Source organism: Doryrhamphus excisus, chromosome 7, assembly GCF_030265055.1.
Source record: "Doryrhamphus excisus isolate RoL2022-K1 chromosome 7, RoL_Dexc_1.0, whole genome shotgun sequence".
Lineage (NCBI taxonomy): Eukaryota > Metazoa > Chordata > Actinopteri > Syngnathiformes > Syngnathidae > Doryrhamphus > Doryrhamphus excisus.
In genome coordinates this window covers 247,581-267,481 of record NC_080472.1, presented here as the reverse complement: position 1 = coordinate 267,481, position 19,901 = coordinate 247,581, and the positions used below count along the sequence as shown (strand labels likewise).

The 19,901-nt window shown below is 34.8% G+C and overlaps 2 protein-coding genes across 2 annotated transcripts; both read right to left on the bottom strand.

Annotated features, from left to right (window-relative positions):
* Window positions 1–4,785: 4,785 nt before the first annotated feature.
* rlbp1a (retinaldehyde binding protein 1a) lies at window positions 4,786–10,316 on the bottom strand. The gene is made up of 8 exons (XM_058076876.1): window positions 10,251–10,316; window positions 10,035–10,075; window positions 9,720–9,848; window positions 8,394–8,598; window positions 7,767–7,945; window positions 6,591–6,749; window positions 5,247–5,357; window positions 4,786–5,150 (listed from the first exon to the last, which is right to left on the bottom strand). Exons 2-8 carry the CDS (start codon window positions 10,041–10,043, stop codon window positions 5,004–5,006), a joined length of 939 nt encoding a protein of 312 aa, XP_057932859.1. The 5' UTR covers window positions 10,044–10,075; window positions 10,251–10,316; the 3' UTR covers window positions 4,786–5,003.
* Window positions 10,317–14,256: 3,940 nt separating this feature from the next.
* On the bottom strand, window positions 14,257–19,707 carry slc39a1 (solute carrier family 39 member 1). The gene is made up of 4 exons (XM_058076877.1): window positions 19,479–19,707; window positions 18,200–18,330; window positions 16,838–17,158; window positions 14,257–15,142 (listed from the first exon to the last, which is right to left on the bottom strand). The coding sequence occupies exons 1-4, from the start codon at window positions 19,591–19,593 to the stop codon at window positions 14,789–14,791; spliced, it is 921 nt and encodes a 306-aa protein (XP_057932860.1). The 5' UTR covers window positions 19,594–19,707; the 3' UTR covers window positions 14,257–14,788.
* Between the last annotated feature and the right edge of the window lie 194 nt (window positions 19,708–19,901).

The following is a 19,901-nucleotide window of genomic DNA, read 5'->3' as shown; positions in this document are numbered from 1 at the left end:
TGGAAACGAACTCGGGTCTCCTAGCTGTGTGGCATGCGCACTAACCACTCTCTGCCGTGCAGCCTCAATATTGTTGGCTGTTAACCAAAAAACGTGTTAACCAGCGTGGCTGTTAACCAAGGTTAGCATTTTTTTGGGCTAACTTTTTGGAATGTGGGAGGAAACCGGAATACCCGGAGAAAAAACCCACGGGGAGAACATGCAAACTTCACACAGAGATGGCCGAGCGTGGAATCGAACCCGGATCCCTGCGCACAAAGCGCACAAACCACACAACCACCGTGCAGCCCTATAAACACAAATATGTTTCTCTCGAATATCGTACATCCGCACTCACAGGGGTGGCATATCAAGATGCTAATTACACTGCACGGGGCTGGCTACAATAAAAGGCCGCTCCAGAACGCTAGCAAAAAAAAAAACGATTAACATATATTCCGAACATCGAACAATCAAACCCGCTTTCGGTAACATATCACAACGCTCAGGAGATTTAGGGACCATCAACAAATGGCAGGAATAATTGACACCGTCTAGTTAAAGAACCGGCCCCCATTACTTGTAGTGCTTAAGTGACATAGGCTAGCAAAACTCATTTTGAAGGCCTTGGGCAGATTAGCTTAACATAGCAACACGTAGAAGCTGCAATCTCATTGGTGGGTTGGGGGCAAAACGATGTGAAATAAATTATTGGATAATTTAATACTTTAATGGTAATTTGGATACTCCCTAGTGGGCCTGATGTGGCCCGCGGGCTGCAGTTTGCTACCCCCCACCACAACTGTAACAGCCCTTTGGGAATAAATGAATACTTCATGGAATAATAATAATAATAGGAAATATGAGAATTGAAGTCGCAAATGCAGTGTGTGATAATGTCTGGGCCTGCAGAGGAGGCATTGCAGGCCCAGACTGGACTCCAGAGAAAGACGTATTATTATTTTTTTTTATACCTCGAGGGCACAAATGTACACAAATGTACACAAATGTACACAAATATGGCTGTTCTGGGGGTCGGGAATGGGAGTTGCTCTTTAACATTCCATGAGGTTTTTTTTTCTCAGGAAAGCTGGCTTGGCGTAGTCGGGGGTGGCGGGGGGGGATTTCACGATAACGGTGTTTTTCACGGATTTGTAAAAAAAAAAAAAATATTCATATTAATTTTATTGCAACGTTTTTTTTTGTTCCTTTGTTTGTTGTACTTCCTGTATATGTGCAAATACCTGTAGGTGTGTGTGTGTGTGTGTGTGTGCGCGCACGTGCATAATTTTCCGTGCATAATCACCTCAGACGACAACCAAAAACAAGATTAATTTAACTTAATAAAAAAATTTATAAATATAAAAAAATTTATAAATATAAAAGGAGTTATTTATACGCGAAATATTTAAGAGTCCGTTAATGAGGGGGAAGGTGAAAAATGTCATGTGACACGCCATCATGCAATTTACATCATGCTTAAGGGATCGGAAAATATGATGTAATGTTGATGAAAGAATACGTATTTATCTGTACTCTGTGCTTTTTTTTAATTCTCTTTATTTTTTTGAACTGTGCAATTACTGTGCAATTACTGTGCAATAACTGTGCAATAACTGTGCAATACTAGAATTTACAACAAGAGTATTGGGACCACATAAAAAAAAGCCCTGAGATATAAAGAATAAAGTCGCAAATTTACAAGAAAAAAAGTCAAATTTAGGAGAAAAAAAAATTGGTCCATATACGTTTTTAGGATAAAGGCGTAAATTAAAGAGAAAAAAAAATTCTGAGAAAAATAAATTTAAATATTAATATTGATATGAATTGATATCAATATTAATTAATATTAATTAGTATTAATTTTAATTTTTCTCAGAAATTGTATTTGTTCTCTTTAATTTACGCCTTTATCCTAAAAATATTAATATTATTATCAATATCAATGTTAATGTTAATGTTCATGTTCATGTTCATGTTCATGTTCATGTTCATGTTCATGTTAATGTTAATGTTAATATTATATTTAAATTAATTTTTCTCAGAAATTGTATTTATTCTCTTTAATTTACGCCTTTATCCTCAAAATATTAATATTATTATCAATATCAATGTTAATATTATATTTAAATTATTTTTCCTCAGAAATTTTATTTATTCTCTTTAATTTACGCCTTTATCCCCAAAACGTATTTTTTAATATTAATATAATATATATTATATTAAATATAAAAGATACATTTACAAGAAAAGAACATTTGTAATCTGAAAATAAAGTCGAATATTCTGTATTATTCTCATAATATAAAAAAATTGTATTTAAATAATAATAATAATATTTAATATTTTATTTTTTCTGAGAAATGTATAACTTTTTTTCTTGTAGATATACGTGTAAAATTTTGTATATTCTCTGAAAAAATTCTGACATTTTTCAAAATGTACTTTATTCTTGTAAATGTTCCACTTTTTGTGCAAGAATAAGTAAATAAATAAGTCAATTTTTTAAAAACATTTTTTACATTTACAAGAAAATATATAATCCATAAAGTCAGAATAAACAAAGTTACATTTATGAGGAAAAAAAATTATACATTGATTATTTTATTCTCGTAAATGTCAAACTTGTTTTTGTCAAAATCTCAATTCTCATAAATTCTCATAATATTACAAAGTCTTTAATTCTGATAAATTTATGGCTTTTTCGACTAATATTCTGACTTTTTTTTCTTTGAAATTTACTTTATTCTCGTAAATGTATAACTTTATTTTTGTGCAAGAATCAAGTAAATAAGTAATAAAATAAATATTACTTATTATTCTTGTAATATTACAAGTTCTTATATATTTTGACTACAAAATTGTAGTAAATTATCAGACATTTACGTGAACTTTGGCCTTGAGCAAGTATGATTTTTTTTTTAGTTTTTCGTAAATTTCCAAGTTCATTGTCATAAATTTCTGACTTTACGACTGGTACATTTGCGACCTTATTCTCGACATGTCAGATTATTATTATTTTATTAAACGTGACCCTAATACTTTGTTTGAATTGCTAAAGGAATACCTCCAAAGTTGGAATGGATATCATTGGGTTAGCTCTGCAGTTTTGTTATTTTTCATATTTCATATTTTCACAAATGGATGTGAAGATGACCAAAAAGGTGCACATACTATTTTTTTCATTTGGGATATTTTTTTTTTATTGTTTTTTTTTTTGTTTGTTTTTCAAAAGTCATTATAAGGAACCATGGTTATTATATTCAAAAATAAATTCTGTTGAAAGAAAGAAAATTTTGTAATGAATTTGTAATTTTCACATCATCACTTAACACCAAATCTTTACTCTTCTTCTCCTCCAATGAAATGAAATCAAAGCATTTCAATTGAAAGTGAATGGATGTGGTGCTGCAATGCTGCTTTTGTCCACTAGAGGGAGCCAGAGGGAAGAAAACATCATTGAAGCGCTCTAAGCAGGCACCAGTTAATGCTTTGTTTGGACGCAATTGCATTATTGAAAAACGTTAGAAAAGTGACAAAATAAAACACAAAACAAATACAAATAGCATATTAAGAAGTACAAATTCACTTTCTTATTTTTTCTTACTGAGACATTACAGTATATTTATTCCCCATAATATTCCAAGTGCATTGCCACAACATTGACTTTTTTCTTACAATTTTTACTATTACTAATAATAATTAATAATTGTATTAATATTAATAATGAATAATATTAATCATGAATAATAATTCTAATAATCAATAATTTAAAAATGTATAAATTAAACTAATAATAATAATAATAATTTTTAATAATGAAAAATAGAGTTACGATGCCACCTACTGGACAGAATCTGAACGACAACCTGCATTCAGTCCTGTTATTTGCAGCTACAAACAATTTATGGGACACATGGTGATGGTGGTGATGGTGGTGGTGGTGGTGGTGAGGGGGGGGGGGGGGGGCTTCATGCAGGCCTAATGAGAATACCAATTAGTGTCAGAAAGGGGATTTTTTTTTAATTCATGAAAAATAGTTAAAATGAAAGGAGCATGTTTTTATAATGAGCTGAAGAATGCAATATGGACACATTGGTAATTTAATTTAATTTAATTTAATTTAATTTAATTTAATTTAATTTAATTTAATTTAATTTAATTTAATTCTAAAAGTCATTTTTATTTTTATTTTTTAATTTTATTTAATTCATTTTAAATTTGTATTTGTTTTCAATCATTTTACACTTTTATTTAAGACATCTTAAAGGCATTCGTTTTTATTTGTTTATTTTAATTTCTTGCTATTTATCATTTTGTATTTATTACATGTTTGAATTTCTTTGAATTATTTTCACTTTATATTAAAATAATTTTACATTTTAAATTAAATTAAATTAAATTAAATTAAATTAAATTAAATTAAATTAAATTAAATTAAATTAAATTAAATTAAATTAAATTAAATTAAATTAAATTAAATTAAATTAAATTAAATTAAATTAAATTATGATGAACAATGTGGGGGGGACACTTCATGCAAGTGGTTTGGAACACCAGGGGATTTTGAAAAAAAGAAAAATAGTTTAAAAAAAAATGATCATTTGACAAAAATTTGAAGGGGGGTGTTGTAACAAGGACACATGGAGGGGGGGGCTAATGCAGGTAGTTTTGAATACAAATTGGTGTCAGAAAAAGGATTTCTTTTTAAAATATGACTGAAATATGTTTATTCTAATGATGTGAGTAACGTAAGAAAGACTAGTATTTTCTTCAATTCAATGCAAGTTTAATTGCATTTTAACATGTGATAAAAATCCTGAAATTGAATCGTTTTTTTTTTATTTTTATCACACATCAGACAGAAAAATGGCCGTTTTTCTAAAGCAAACACCAAAACAAAAAGCGCATCCCGACCACAAATCAAACTTTGTTTGCATATTCTACCTGGCAACCATCTTCTGCTTTCTACTTCTAAAATATGTCAGTAGGTGGCGCTACAGCTTCAAAAGCGCCGATTCTTTTCAGAGAGCCGTGTCTTCGGAGCCGAAGATCCTGGCGGCGATGGCCCGGCAGTCGGTCACGCAACCTTTCCCGTCAAAATCAACCGGTAGGATGTCGGCGTCAAATTCTCTCAAGTAGGCGTCCAGCTCGTCCCCGTGAACGAACACCTGAGGGGAGGGGGAGGAGGAAGTGGTGGTTAATAAACGACCATGGCGGGTCCTCCATCCATCCATCCATCCATCCATCCATCCATCCATCCATACCCGTTCCAGCAGCTTGCTCTTCATGAAGGGCTTGACCACGTTGTACGTGGTGGTGAAGTACCACGGTTGGTGAGTGACGTGGACCGCCTTGAAACGGGCCGGGAAGGAATCCTGCGGAGACCAAGTGTCATTTTCATGGAAATATTTTTTTTTTACTATTATTATTACTACTTATAATAATCAATAATTTAAAAATGTAAAAAAAAAGTGTTTTTTTAATTTAATTTAATTTAATTTAATTTAATCCTGCGGAGACAATGTGTCATTTTCATGGAATAATTTTTTTTACTATTACTACTTATAATAATCAATAATTAAAAAATGTAAAAAAGTGTTTTTTTAATTTAATTTAATTTAATTTAATTTAATTTAATTTAATCCTGCGGAGACAATGTGTCATTTTCATGGAATAATTTTTTTTACTATTACTACTTATAATAATCAATAATTAAAAAATGTAAAAACGTGTTTTTTAAATTAAATTAAATTAAATTAAATTAAATTAAATTAAATTAAATTAAATTAAATTAAATTAAATTAAATTAAATTAAATTAAATTAAATTAAATTAAATTAAATTAAATTATTTTAATTCTGCGGAGACAAAGTGTCATTTTCATGGATTGTTTTTACTATTACTACTAATAATTAATAATTGTAATAATATTAATAATGAATAATACTAATAATGAATAATAATTATAATAATCAATAATTTAAAAAATGTATAAATTAAACTAATAATAATTGTATGCAAATTTTATGCAAATTTATGCAGATGGTTTGGAATACAAATTGGTGTCGGAAAGGGGATTATTTTAAATTAATGCAAAGTGTTTTTTAATTTAATTTAATTTAATTTAATTTAATTTAATTTAATTTAATTTAATTTAATTTAATTTAATTTAATTTAATTTAATTTAATTTAATTTAATTTAATTTAATTTAATTTAATTTAATTTAATTTAATTTAATTTAATTTAATTTAATTTAATTTAATTTAATTTAATCCTGCGGAGATGAAGTGTCATTTTCATGGATTTTTTTTTTACTATTACTACTAATAATTAATAATTGTAAGAATATTAATAATGAATAATATTACGAATGAATAATAATTATAATAATCAATAATTAAAAATGTATAAAAAGTTGGTGTTGGAAAGGGGATTATTTTAAATTAATGCAAAGTGTTAATTTAATTCAATTCAATTCAATTCAATTCAATCCAATCCAATCCAATCCAATCCAATCCAATCCAATCCAATCCTGCGGAGACGAAGTGTCATTTTCATGGAAAAAAAAAAATGAGAATAAAAAAAAATGTTTGTGTGTTCTATGTGACCTGCAGCATGTCCACCATCTTCTTGAGCTCGGCGGGTTTAATCCCTGAAGCGTGTTGCATGGTGAAGCCCTTAAAGTTCTCGATCAGGACAAAACCGTTGATCTGGGTCTCCTCGTTCTCAAGAAGCTTCTCCAGGATCACACAGTAGGCTCGGAGGATCTGACACACACACACACACACACACACAATTGCTAAAATTCATGTGGAAGTCACGGGTTCTAAAAGTCATTTTGATTATTTTTGTTTATTTAAGTTTTATTTAATTCATTTAAAATTTGTATTTGTTTTCAATCATTTTACATTTTTATTTAAGGCATCTTAAAGGCATTTGTTTTTATTTGTTTATTTTAATTTCTTGCTATTTATCATGTTGTATTACTTATTATTATATAATTTATTTAATATGTATTATTTTCACTTTATATTAAAATCATTTTACATTTTTTTATTTTTTGTATTTTGTTTTGGGGCTTTTATTTAAGGCACCTTTATTCTTTTTTTATAATTATTTTTACATTTGTATTATTTAATATTAATATGAATAATATTTGTATTATATAATATTGAAGTTTTGGTATTCTAGTATTTTTTACTTTATTAAATAATTTTATCTTTGAATTTATTTGTATTACTTTATTTTCTAAAATTTTTTGCTTTTATTGAAGTCATTTATTTATTTATTTATTTATTTTTTGTCGTTTTTATTTGTTACACTTGTCATTTATATGATAAATTTATTTATTTATTTAAATTTATAATTATTATTATTTTACATTTTTTTTAGTTATTTTTTTATTATTTTTTATTCTTTTATTTCAGGTTATTTCTAACTAATTAATTTATGTAATCAGGTTTTTATAAATTGTATGCTTTTATTTCAGGCATCTTGATATTTTAATATTTTTATTTAGGTTATTTTTAATTTGTTTAATTTCTATTTTTAAATTTTAAATTTAAGTTTTAAATATTTAATATTATTATTATTATTTAAACATTATTTAAGTCATTCTTAATTGTGTTATTTTTGCTGCTTTATTCAAGTCATTGTGTTTTCATGATGATTGTTGTCATGATGATTAATTATGATGATTAATTATGATGATTAATTATGATGATTAATTATGATGATTAATTATGATGATGTTTTTATGACGGTGAACGATTCATCTCCTCCACCTCATCGAAGGTGATCTCCTCCAGGTCCCAGTTCTCGATGTTAAAGAGCAGGACCACACGGCCGTACTTGTCCCTGCTGGGCAGCACCACGGGGTAGCCCGCCTCGATGGTGCTGCGGACCGCCTCGGGGGTCAAGTTCTCGAAGAGCTCGGGGTACTCCTTCCTGAAGCGAACGTAACCTGAAACACGGATGACAGCGTATATAAATATAAATATATGTAATATAGTGACTATATTGGGTAATATGAGTGTCAAAGATGACTATAGGGGTGTTATTTCATGCCTAGAGGGCTCTAATAATGTTGTATTTAGTGGCTTTTCTATGCCATAACTTGCAAATATTCACATCCAATTCCCATTTGAAGGGACCCAATCCGAAAAGATTCCAGTTCCCAGGAAAAGCGGCAGGAGTTGAGCGTAAAATTGTGAACTTGTTGTCCCCGTTTTGGACACAAAGGGGGCCTTTGTGAGGGTCCCATTAAAGCCCCCAATTAACGAACACACGGGTCCCTGTCCCACCGTGGACCCGCATGTGCGCAAAAGTGGAGCACAAAGGAGGCCCAAGCGGAACTCAAACATGCAAAAATGCTAAAATAATACTGTGGGCGATACGTAACGATACGTTACCCTTCATGAGCTCGTGGGCTCGGACGACATCAAACTTGCGGGCTCTGAGGAAACGCAGCATCAGGGAGTCCGGCTTGTCCCCGAAACGCTCCAGGACCAGCTTGGCTAGGTCGTCGCCATCGCCCGCCCTGTCCTTCATGGTGGCCCGCAGGTCTTTGATGGACGACGCCCTCCTTTCCTCCGTCTCGTGCAGCTCATCCTTGGCCTTCGCCGTCACAGGAAATACTCTCTCACCAATAGGATTTATTGGTTCCAAAATATACAGTATATATTACAGTATATATTACAGTATATATTACAGTATATATTACAGTATATATACATATTCTTTCTGTAAACAAATATGTCATTCGTAATGTAAACATGGATGATAGGACAAGTAAAATGTACCTTGAACGCACCATAGTTGCAGGATATACATCCATGGTGAGTACTGTGGGTACATCTATTAGCCGGAACCTTCCCCCAAGTGAAAAGCGGACGTCATTCGGCCGATGGTGGCCCCTTGTGGCCCCCGTACGGTCCCTGGTGGCCCCCGTACAGCCCTTGTACGGCCCCTGGTGGCCCCCGCACGGTCCCTAGTGGCCAACGTACGGACCCTGGTGGCCCTGTACAGCCCTTGTATGGCCCCTGGTGGCCTCCGTATGCCCCCTAGTGGCCCCCGTACGGCCCCCTTACCCCCCCGTACGGCCCCTGGTGGCCCCCGCACGGCCCCCGGTGGCCCCCTTACACACCCCGTACGGCCCCTGGTGGCCCCCGGTGGCCCCCTTACACACCCCATACGGCCCCTAGTAGCCCCCGCACGGCCCCTAGTGGCCCTGCACAGCTTCTGGTGGCCCCCATACAGCCCCTGGTGGCCCCCGTACGGCCCCTAGTGGCCCTGCACGGCCCCCGGTGGCCCCTGTACATACCCCGTACGGCCCCTGGTGGCCGCCGTACGGCCCCTAGTGGCCCTGCACGGCCTCTGGTGGCCCCCGTACTGCCCCTGGGGACCCGCGTAGGGCCCCTGGTGGCCCCTGTACAGCCCCTGGTGGCCCCCGTACACACCCCATACGGCCCCTAGTGGCCCCTGTACCGCCCCTGGTGGCCCCTGTACAGCCCCTAGTGGGCCCCGTACGGCCCCTGGTGGCCCCGGTATGACCCCAAGTGGCCCTGCACGGCCTCTGGTGGCCCCCGTATGACCCCTGGTGGCCCCCGTACTGCCCTTGTACGGCCCCTGGTGACCCCCGTATGGCCCCCGTACACCCCCTATACGGTCCCTAGTGGCCCCTGGTGGCCCCCATACACCCCCTAGTGGCCCCTGTACCGTCCCTGGTGGCCACTTACCTTTTGAGCAGTGTGTCCTGGCATTTTGTGGCACGGGCCGAACACGGGTCCGTGGTCCTTCACTGTCAGATGCTCCAGCTTGGACCTCATGGCCTGCTCCTCTTCTGACACCATACGGAAAGATCCGGTCTGTGTGACGGAGGTGCGCTTTGTTATGTACAGTAATGTGCAGTAATGCTTCAAAGTCCCCAAGTGGCGCCAACCCTTAATCTGCTTCACGTGACCGCGGAAGCACGTCTTTAATAACCAAAAAAACACCTTTAGGGTCCATCCTGGAGCCAAACATCTCGAGGTGATTTAAGTGGTTCAACTTACAGCAGCCATGTTGGAGGAGGGGGGGTCTCACGGCAGCTTGGCTGTGGAGACAACACCAAGACGTCACGTGGCGTCAGTTTGATGGTCATGTTCATGAAGGAAAGTCACAGCAGGTTGTTGGTGGTAGGGTGGGTAGGTAGGTAGGTAGGAAGGAAGGGTAGGAAGGTAGGTAGGAAGGGTAGGAAGGTAGGTAGCAGGTGCTGTCCATAGGCTTACCTTCTGTAGAGCGGTGCGGCGTGGAGTGGAGTGGAGGCTGAGAGGAATGCACAAGGAAGCTTCCACAGGAGGACAGAGGACCAGGAGGGAGGGGGTGGAGTCATCACTTCATCACACAGTGGGGGACGACCACCGCTCATTTGCATAATGCATCATGAGGGAGGAGCTAGGCTATTTAGCATTTTTCTTTTCAATCAATCACGACGAGAAAGTTGTCCATTTACGACAATAAAGTTGTAAATTTACAAGAAAACACACTAATATTATCAGAATAAAGCTGTAAATTTACAAGAGAAAAAGTAAAAAAACCCCCCACAAGAATAAAGTCATAAATTTACTGAAAAAGTGATAAATTGACGTGAAAAACGTAATACATTTCTCAGAAAAAGTACGTTTACAAGAATAAAGTCACACATTTATGAGAAAAAATGTGTGACATTATAAGAATACATTTCTAAATTTACAAGAAAAAAAGTGGAAATCTATGACAATTTACAGGAAAAAGTTGTAAATTTACAAGAATAAATTCACAAATTTCTGAGAAAAAAGTTGGAAATTTACATGAATAAAGTCACAAATTTATTTAAAAAAAGGGTGTGATAGCATAAGAATACATTTCTAAATTTAGGGGGAAAAAAGTGGAAATCTATGACAATTTACAGGAATAAATTCACAAATTTATTTGAAAAAAAGTGTGTGATATCATAAGAATAAATTTCTAAATTTAGAAAAAAAAGTGGAAATCTATGACAATTTACAGGAATAAATTCACAAATTTATGAGAAAAAAGTTGTAAATTTACATGAATAAAGTCACAAATTTATTTTAAAAAAAGGGTGTGATATCATAAGAATAAATTTCAAAATTTAGGAGAAAAAAAGTGGAAATCTATGACAATTTACATGAATAAAGTCACAAATCTATTTGGAAAAAAAGGGTGTGATATCATAAAAATAAATTTCTAAATTTAGGAGAAAAAAAGTGGAAATCTATGACAATTTACAGGAATAAATTCACAAATATCTGAGAAAAAAAGTTGGAAATTTACATGAATAAAGTCACAAATTTATTTGAAAAAAAGGGTGTGATATCATAAGAATATATTTCTAAATTTAGGAGAAAAAAAGTGGAAATCAATGACAATTTACAGGAAAAAATTCACATTTTTTTTTAGAAAAAAGTTTGAAATTTACATGAATAAAGTCACAAATTTATTTGGAAAAAAAGGGTGTGATATCATAAGAATAAATTCCTAAAATTAGGAGGAAAAAACGTGGAAATCTATGACAATTTACAGGAATAAATTCACAAATTTCTGAGAAAAAAGTTGGAAATTTACATGAATAAAGTCACAACTTTATTTGAAAAAAGGGTGTGATATCATAAGAATACATTTCTAAATTTAGAAGAAAAAAAGTGGAAATCTATGACAATATACAGGAAAAAATTCACTAAGTTTTTAGAAAAAAGTTGGAAATTACATGAATAAAGTCACAAATTTATTTGAAAAAAACAGTGTGATATCATAAGAATAAATTTCTAAATTTAGGAGAAAAAAGTGGAAATCTATGACAATTTACAGAAATAAATTCACAAATTTCTGAGAAAAAATTTGGAAATTTACATGAATAAAGTCACAAATTTATTTGAAAAAAAGGGTGTGATATTATAAGAATAAAATTGTAAATTCATGAGGAAAATGTCGGAAACCTATGAAACTAAAGTCATAAATGTACTAGAAAAAAAGTTGTACATTAATGAGAATAAAGCAATAAATTTCAAAGAAAAATGTAGTACGTTTACAAGAATAAATTTACGAGTAATATTTCAAGAAAAGTCATAAATTTAAAAGAGAAAAAGTCAGAAACCTACAAAAATAAAGTCATATATTTATGAGAAAAAACACTTTTTTTATCTGTTTTTATATCTTTAGAATGCACAGAAAAGGACAGTGTTGATGTTCCACATGCAGGAAGGATTGAAGCTGAAATTTCCCATCGCTGGTATGAAAAAGTTAGGACACCCCCGCTCTGGGATGGGATGGGAAAAAGCTTGGTATACTCCACATTCCTCCCAGCACATTCCTCCATGGGAACCCACCACATTATTCACTGATGACTGAACGGCCTCACACACTACAGTGTGTTACGTGACCACAGGGTGGCCATTTTGGAAAAAGAAAGACGCTATGTTTTCATGTGTGTATCATAAGACGTTACCGTATATTTGATATCAGTCAGGAAATTCCTCAAAAATGAAATTCATGTTGCCAGTGGCGGAGAAAGGGTCGTTGGGGGCTCAAAGCAAGAAATTGTTTTGGGGGGGGCTCCTAAGGGGGGGTTGCTATGTTGTTGTTTCATAATTGTATGGTAAATTCCCATTGTTGTTGTTTCTGTGCAGTACATATATAGCACTTGGGGCACCCGGTCTCTCAGGGGCCCCATAACAGCCGGGGCCCCCAGGCAAATAATTGGTTTGCCTGTTGGCACAACCCCCCGTTGCACAAAAACGCCAGTTTTGAAAAAAACAATCAGTTTGCTTGGATTGACTTCAAAGTATACAAAAATATAAATAAAAATATGAATATAAACATTATTTAAAAATGTAAAAAAAAATTCAATGACTTAAATAAAAGTGTAAGAAATACAGATGCATGACTAAAATGAAAACAATAATAAAAATAACATAGATAAAAAACAAAATGAACACAAATAAAAAATCATTAAAGGCATAAAAAAGACAAATAAAAACCTAAACAAATAAAAATAAAGAATTAAAAAGCATAAAAATAATAAAAATAAATCAAAATTTGGCTTCAATACGTGGTAAAAAAGTGTAAAAGATAAAGAAAAAATAATCATCTTCTTCAAATACAATCCATTCATTATAGGACACTCATTAGTAAAATAGGTGCTGCTGTATCCTCTTTATGCACAAGAGGGCGCTGCAGGCTCAGGTACCGTATATAAGCCAGGGTCTTAACAGGAAGTGGTCATGTGAAGACCCAGAAGACACGGAAGTGTTTGACCGCAGCGATAGCAGCTTGCGAGTGAGAAGGCTGTCGTTATTGGACAGTTTTGGGACTTTGTGCGCATTCATCCGGGTGACGATACGTCAAAGGTGACTCCTGGGACTGATTTTTGTGCAAGCCCCAACCTAGCAGGTACGGCATTGGCCGCCAAGCTCATTAGGAGGCCGCCATGATCATTGCACGTGGTCTGCTAAAAACAGGAAGTAATGCAACTGGAATCATAATGCAACACTTATTTCATTTGATTATTTTTCAGATATGTTTAAATTGTATGATTATATAATTTTAAATACATACATATTTATTTTAATACTGTAAAAACTGTAAAAAAAATACTGTAAAAACACATACTTTAAATATTATGTAAAAGAATAATTCAATAAAATCATTGTAAAAATCATTTGTTTGACTTGTTTATATATATATATATATATATATATATATATATATATATATATATATATATATATATATATATAATGCAACAGAAAATTTAATATATATTTTTAAGTCATTGTAAAAATAAGTTGTATACATTACGTTACATTTTGATTTATTTAAATATATTTATATTATGCATAATTTTATTAAAAAATATTTTTCTAAATCATTGTATATATTACATATTTTACTGATTTAAATATATTTATCTTGTTACTGGTATGCATAATTAAAAAATAAAATATTTTCAAAAATCGTAAAAAAAAAATTGTATATATTTAATTGTATATTTTATATATTTGTTGGCATGGCAAATTTGACAAAAAGTCTTAATGATGTTAAAATTATAATTAAGAACAAATTCACCTCATGAATTATATTTATATTATGTAAAAGTATAATTAAAATTCTTATGTTAAGAAAAAAGATTTTATTTTAATATATTTTACGCAAAATAATTAAAAATAAATTGCAAAGAATGATTGTAAAAATATTTTGTGTATTTTTTGTAACTTATTTAAATATATTTATGTCGTATTATGCAAAATAATAAGCAAAATGTTTTTTAATCATGACAGAAAAGTTAAAAAAAAATTGTCAAATCCATTATTTTTATGAATAAATAGTCTAATAATTACATATTACTGCATAATCAGGAAAAAGTGGAAAGAAACAAATGAATAGAATGATTTAATAGCCCACCCACTCACTGATGCTTTATTAGAAAAGTGCAAACAGTAAAAAAAACAAATCATAAATCCCATATTTTCTCTTGATGGCATTCATCGTAATACTTCATAAAACCTGTAGAAGTAATTCATATGATTGAACGTAGTACACGTAAAAAGGCACTTTAATAAAAATGAAACGTGATGGAGGACCTTCTTCTCACGCTGATTGGAGGTCACGTCCGTGCGTGCCTCACAAGTGTTCCTTCTCATAAACGCATCCTAAAATAAGTTATATTTACAATTCATGTACGGAATATCCTAAAAAGTAAGATCATCGTGTTCCTTTAAAAAAAAACGGCCATGAAAGTGAGAACGTGCGCCGTGGTGGAAACCCCTCAACCCAGAAAGGTGAGGGCGGCCATGATGCTGAAGCCCAGCAGGATGAAGAGCACCTTGAGGAGCTGCTTCCCGGGGGAGTTGAGCTCGTGAGGGAGGATCTCCAGGAAGGTGATGTAGATGAAGGTGCCGGCGGCCAGCCCCTCCAGGATGGATTGTATCAGCGTTCCGGCCTCCAGCTCGGCCTCCATCACGCTGATGCCTACGGCGATGCCCAGAGGCGACATGGTGGCGAAGACGCCGATGTAAGCGGCCAACCACAGCGGACGAATCGCGCTCTGGACGAGCTTCACCGACAAGCTGAATACGATGATGCTCTTGTGGACGAGGATGGCGATGCAGATTTCTAAAACCTGGCGAAGGGGGGAGGAGAGAGGGGGGCATGAAAGCTTTACCAGGTCAGTCACCCGCTGTGTTTCTGTACTAGTGCATTAGTCACATGACGCGGCTTTACGTTCCGTGTATGTTGAGGCTGAACACGGCGGGTCTTGGGACCACATGACGCGCGTTTTAAGTCTTATGACCACAGGATTCCTTTCTTCTGAAAGCATCAGAGACCTGCGGCTACAAATCCCATTCCTGTTGTCCTTCATTCCCGCAACAGTGGAAAAAGTGTTTGCCCCGTTCCTCTTAATTTTTTTTGTCACACTCAAATCATCAAACTAATTTAAATATTAGTCAACGACAACACAAAATGCAGTTTTTAAATGAAACTTTTTATTGTTCAGGCAAAAAAAAAAAAATTCTATGGCTTTGGGACTCCAGCAAACCACAGTGAGAGCATTCATTCATTCATTTTGTACAGAGCTGGAGCCTATCCCAGCTGTCTTCGGGCGAGAGGCGGGGTACACCCTGGACTGGTCGCCAGCCAATCACAGGGCACATATAGACAAACAACCATTCACACTCACATTCATACCTATGGACAATTTGGAGTCGCTAATTAACCTAGCATGTTTTTTGGAATGTGGGAGGAAACCGGAGTACCCGGAGAAAAGCCACACATGTACGGGGAGAACATGCAAACTCCACACAGAGATGGCCCGAGGGTGGAATTGAACCCTGGTCTCCTAGTTGTGAGGTATGCACGCTAACCACTCGTGCAGCCCATGATGGGAATAATAATTTCCAAACTCATATTGGTACTTGTTTGTATATTTCTTATTATTCATTCATATAGACAAACAACCATTCACACTCACATTCATACCTATGGACAATTTGGAGTCGCTAATTAACCTAGCATGTTTTTTAGAATGTGGGAGAAAACCGGAGTACCCGGAAAAAAACCCACGCATGCACGGGGAGAACATGCAAACTCCACACAGAGATGGCCGAGGGTGGAATTGAACCCTGGTCTCCTAGCTGTGAGATCTGCACGCTAACCACTCGTGCAGCCCACGATGGGAATAATATTTTTTTTTCCAAACTCATATTGGTACTTGTTTGTATATTTCTTATTATTCATTCATTCATATAGACAAACAACCATTCACACTCACATTCATACCTATGGACAATTTGGAGTCGCTAATTAACCTAGCATGTTTTTGGAATGTGGGAGGAAACCGGAGTACCCGGAAAAAAACCCACGCATGCAAACTCCACACAGAGATGGCCCGAGGGTGGAATTGAACCCTGGTCTCCTAGCTGTGAGGTCTGCGTGCTAACCACTCGACCGCCGTCTAAAGAAATGAGGTCATGGGGGCAAACACTTTTTCAGTGAAATATTCCAATATTTGTAGTATTTTATGAGGAGAATAATAAACAACATTTATATGTATAATGACAGTTATATGTATATTTAAAAAATAAAATGTACATTGAAAGTAAGGTAAAAGATACAAAGTACACAGGTAGTATCGCATTCGATACCAAAGACGTAGTTCTACGTACAACAACGTATTTCTACATCATGTAACGGACTTTCAACTCCTTGCTAACGGATCAGGCTTTGAGTCAGGAACTGATATTTTCCTGAAACGTTCCCGTGCCAATAAGGCGGCTATATCGTAAAAAACGGAAGTGAGAGAAAACGCTTTGCTTACCTTAGAGTCGGTGTTCTGCAGGCCAATAGCGAGCCCCTCGAAAACCGAATGGAGCGACAAAGAGAGGAAGAGCATGAAGGAGCGGAAAGGCGAGTGGGCCTGAAAGTCGACGTGGACATGATGGCCGCTGCTCTCCAGATCCGCACCGGTGGAGGCGCCGTGGACGTGGTCATGGCCGTTCCTGCCGTCCCGGATGAGCGGGGCTCTCTCGCTGTCATGCGGCGTACCTCTGGCCTCACGACAGTTCAGGACCATGCGTTCCAGTATGAGGACGGTGAAGAAGCCGGCGGCCATTATGAACTCCGGGAGAGGGAAGTTGGTCTGTGCGACACAAATAAGGACGGCTTATGCCCCACCCGCCCTTGGGAAGTCTAGACCGGGGGTCCTCAAACGCCTCTCAACCTCAGACTTAAATCATTTGTATTTTGATAAATTATTGTTTACACTTTTTTTAAATTTATTTTTACAGTTTGCCATTATTTTTAATGTTTGTCATTTTTATTAATTTTTATTATGTTCTTACACATAGACGGCATTTTTATTTGTATTTATTTTGAATGACTGTTTTATATTTCAATTTCTATTTTATTTTCTTTTAAACTGTTATGTTATTATTTTTTATTTGTATTTCTTACATGTTATTCAAGTCATCTCTAATTTTTATTCATTTATATTTTTATGCTTATACTTGTCATTTTTATTTTATTATGTTTTACACTTTTTGAAGTCATTTGTATTTTTTATTTACTATTTTCACGCTTATTTAAGTAATTTTATTGGCTTTTACACTTGTCATTAATCTTTATTTGTATTTATTTGTACTATTTTATTTGTCATTTTTAATATTCATACACAAGTTATATTTATTTGTTTTTACATTAAGTCATTTGTATTATTTACATGTCTATTTAAATCTTATTTTTTACTGCTATTTTTACACATTTTTTTTATTTTATACTTTTATCCTGATTATTTTTAACATTTGTATTTGTTAGTATTTTTAGTATTTTCTTACACTTTAAATTGTTTTGCTTTTATGCAAGTTATTTACAAATTATTTTATATTTTTTTGTATTTAAGTCATAATTTTATGTAATTTTTTTACACTTAATTTTTTTTTAATTTTTATTTAAATGTATTTTTTTTATACCTTTAAGTCTCTTAAGTTATTTAGAAATTATTTGTATTTGGAGTCATCATGAAGTTCGATTGACCTGAAACCGGCTGCAAACATCAAAGTGCGCAACCGCATCCCAGCATCTCTATCTGTAGCGCTCCAAATGTCTTTGTGGCGGTCCATCGCAACTCAATTTGTCCTCAGACCGCGTCAGTGACTCACCGTGCTGTAATGCAAATGTTTACCTCCAACTTCCTGGAATCCAGCACGCTGTTGATGTCCGACAGGTAGTCGGGAACGATATCCAGCAAACATGCTGCCAGGAAAACCCCGCCGGCGAAGCAACTGATCAGACTCAGGACGGTGCGGTGGGTCTCTGAAAAAAATTAAAAATAAAATCAGGAACCCACTCGGATATACAGTGATGTGATTTCTTGGTTTTTTTGCATATTTGTCACACTTTTCGCATCACGTGATGCATTTTATGTCGGGTTGTGTTGTCGTTGACTACATTTGTTGGATGATGTGTGACAAACATACAAAAATAATGCTTTTTACGTGAATGAATATCTTTCACGTGAGCTTTTTATGTTAATCGATATGGAAATACTGTACGTGCGGGTAAAGATGACCTGCATTGATAAGGACTCAGAGAGAAGTGATACTTTCACTTCCCCCAGGACAAAGGTCACAATTCTGGCAGTCTTGTTCCAAAAACATGATGCCTTCAGGCCACAGCGTACATGCTTGTCATGTGTCCAAGGGTGAAAAGGTTTTTGTTATAATGCTGCTACACATGACAATATTTCTATGAAATGTACCACGGGATTTCCACTCTGGATGGGCGATACAGCTAAATTTGATATCGATCCGACACTGATACTGGAAGTTTTAATATGATTTTGTGACTTAATTTTTTTGTGATTTTGTAACTTCAAATTGTATTGTACTCACAAGAAAAAACATTTAATTAACATATAAAAGTAAATCAATACATTAGAGTAAAGTAGTAGTTAAGAACTTTGATAATTTTATGAGATTCCAAACAAGCGTTTCATTAATAACTATAATAACCAAACACGTACAATATTATTTGAAAAAAATATTCTCAAAAAAATTATTAGAACATATTCGACCAGATACTGACACTTACTGTGGATATTTGAATCAATTCACTTGACGGGGAGCCCTTTTTTGATTAATTCATCAATCTCATCAATGCTAACAACACAGGCTAATTGTTGCTAGGTGATCAAATCAGTGGCGGTTAACGGGACTTCCGGTTTACCTTCCACGTGACTCACGAGCGACACCGTTCCCTAACCGAACTCCAGTAACAGTTCTCCCAATAAAATGTCTACTTCCTTACCTGGGTCCACTTCGACGCTATCAAGAACCGCAGTTTAGGCTATCAATTCAGCTTCATAGCGTCTTATAATCGGCCTATTTATTTATAGTCATACTATTATTAATAATTAAAAAAACAACAATGTTTTCAGATGAATAAAACACAAGTCCACCAACCTGTCCCGTCTGTGTGCCTAAACCACTTCACTCGAGCCGGGATGAATCCGAAGAAAAGAGTTAATAGCAACAAACCAAATAAAGCACATATTTTGACCTGAAGTAAGTATTCCATAACGCTCACTCAGGTGTCAAGAGAGCCTACTGCCTTCTTGACTTGTTAACAAGACGACTGTGACTGGAGGCAGGCATGAAAACGCTAGGTAAGACAATTGTGTTGTTGTTCCTATGGTAGCCGAGAAGGGGAAAAAAGGATGAAGAAAGTCAGCCATCAAATGTAGGCAAATTCGGAATTTATTAATCATTTTTAGTGTACGTATATTTATTGTTGTGTGTTATACGTTGTAATTGCTCACTTGCTCAAATTAAAAACATTTACATTACATTAACGACTACATATTGCTATAGCTACTGTATGTTGTG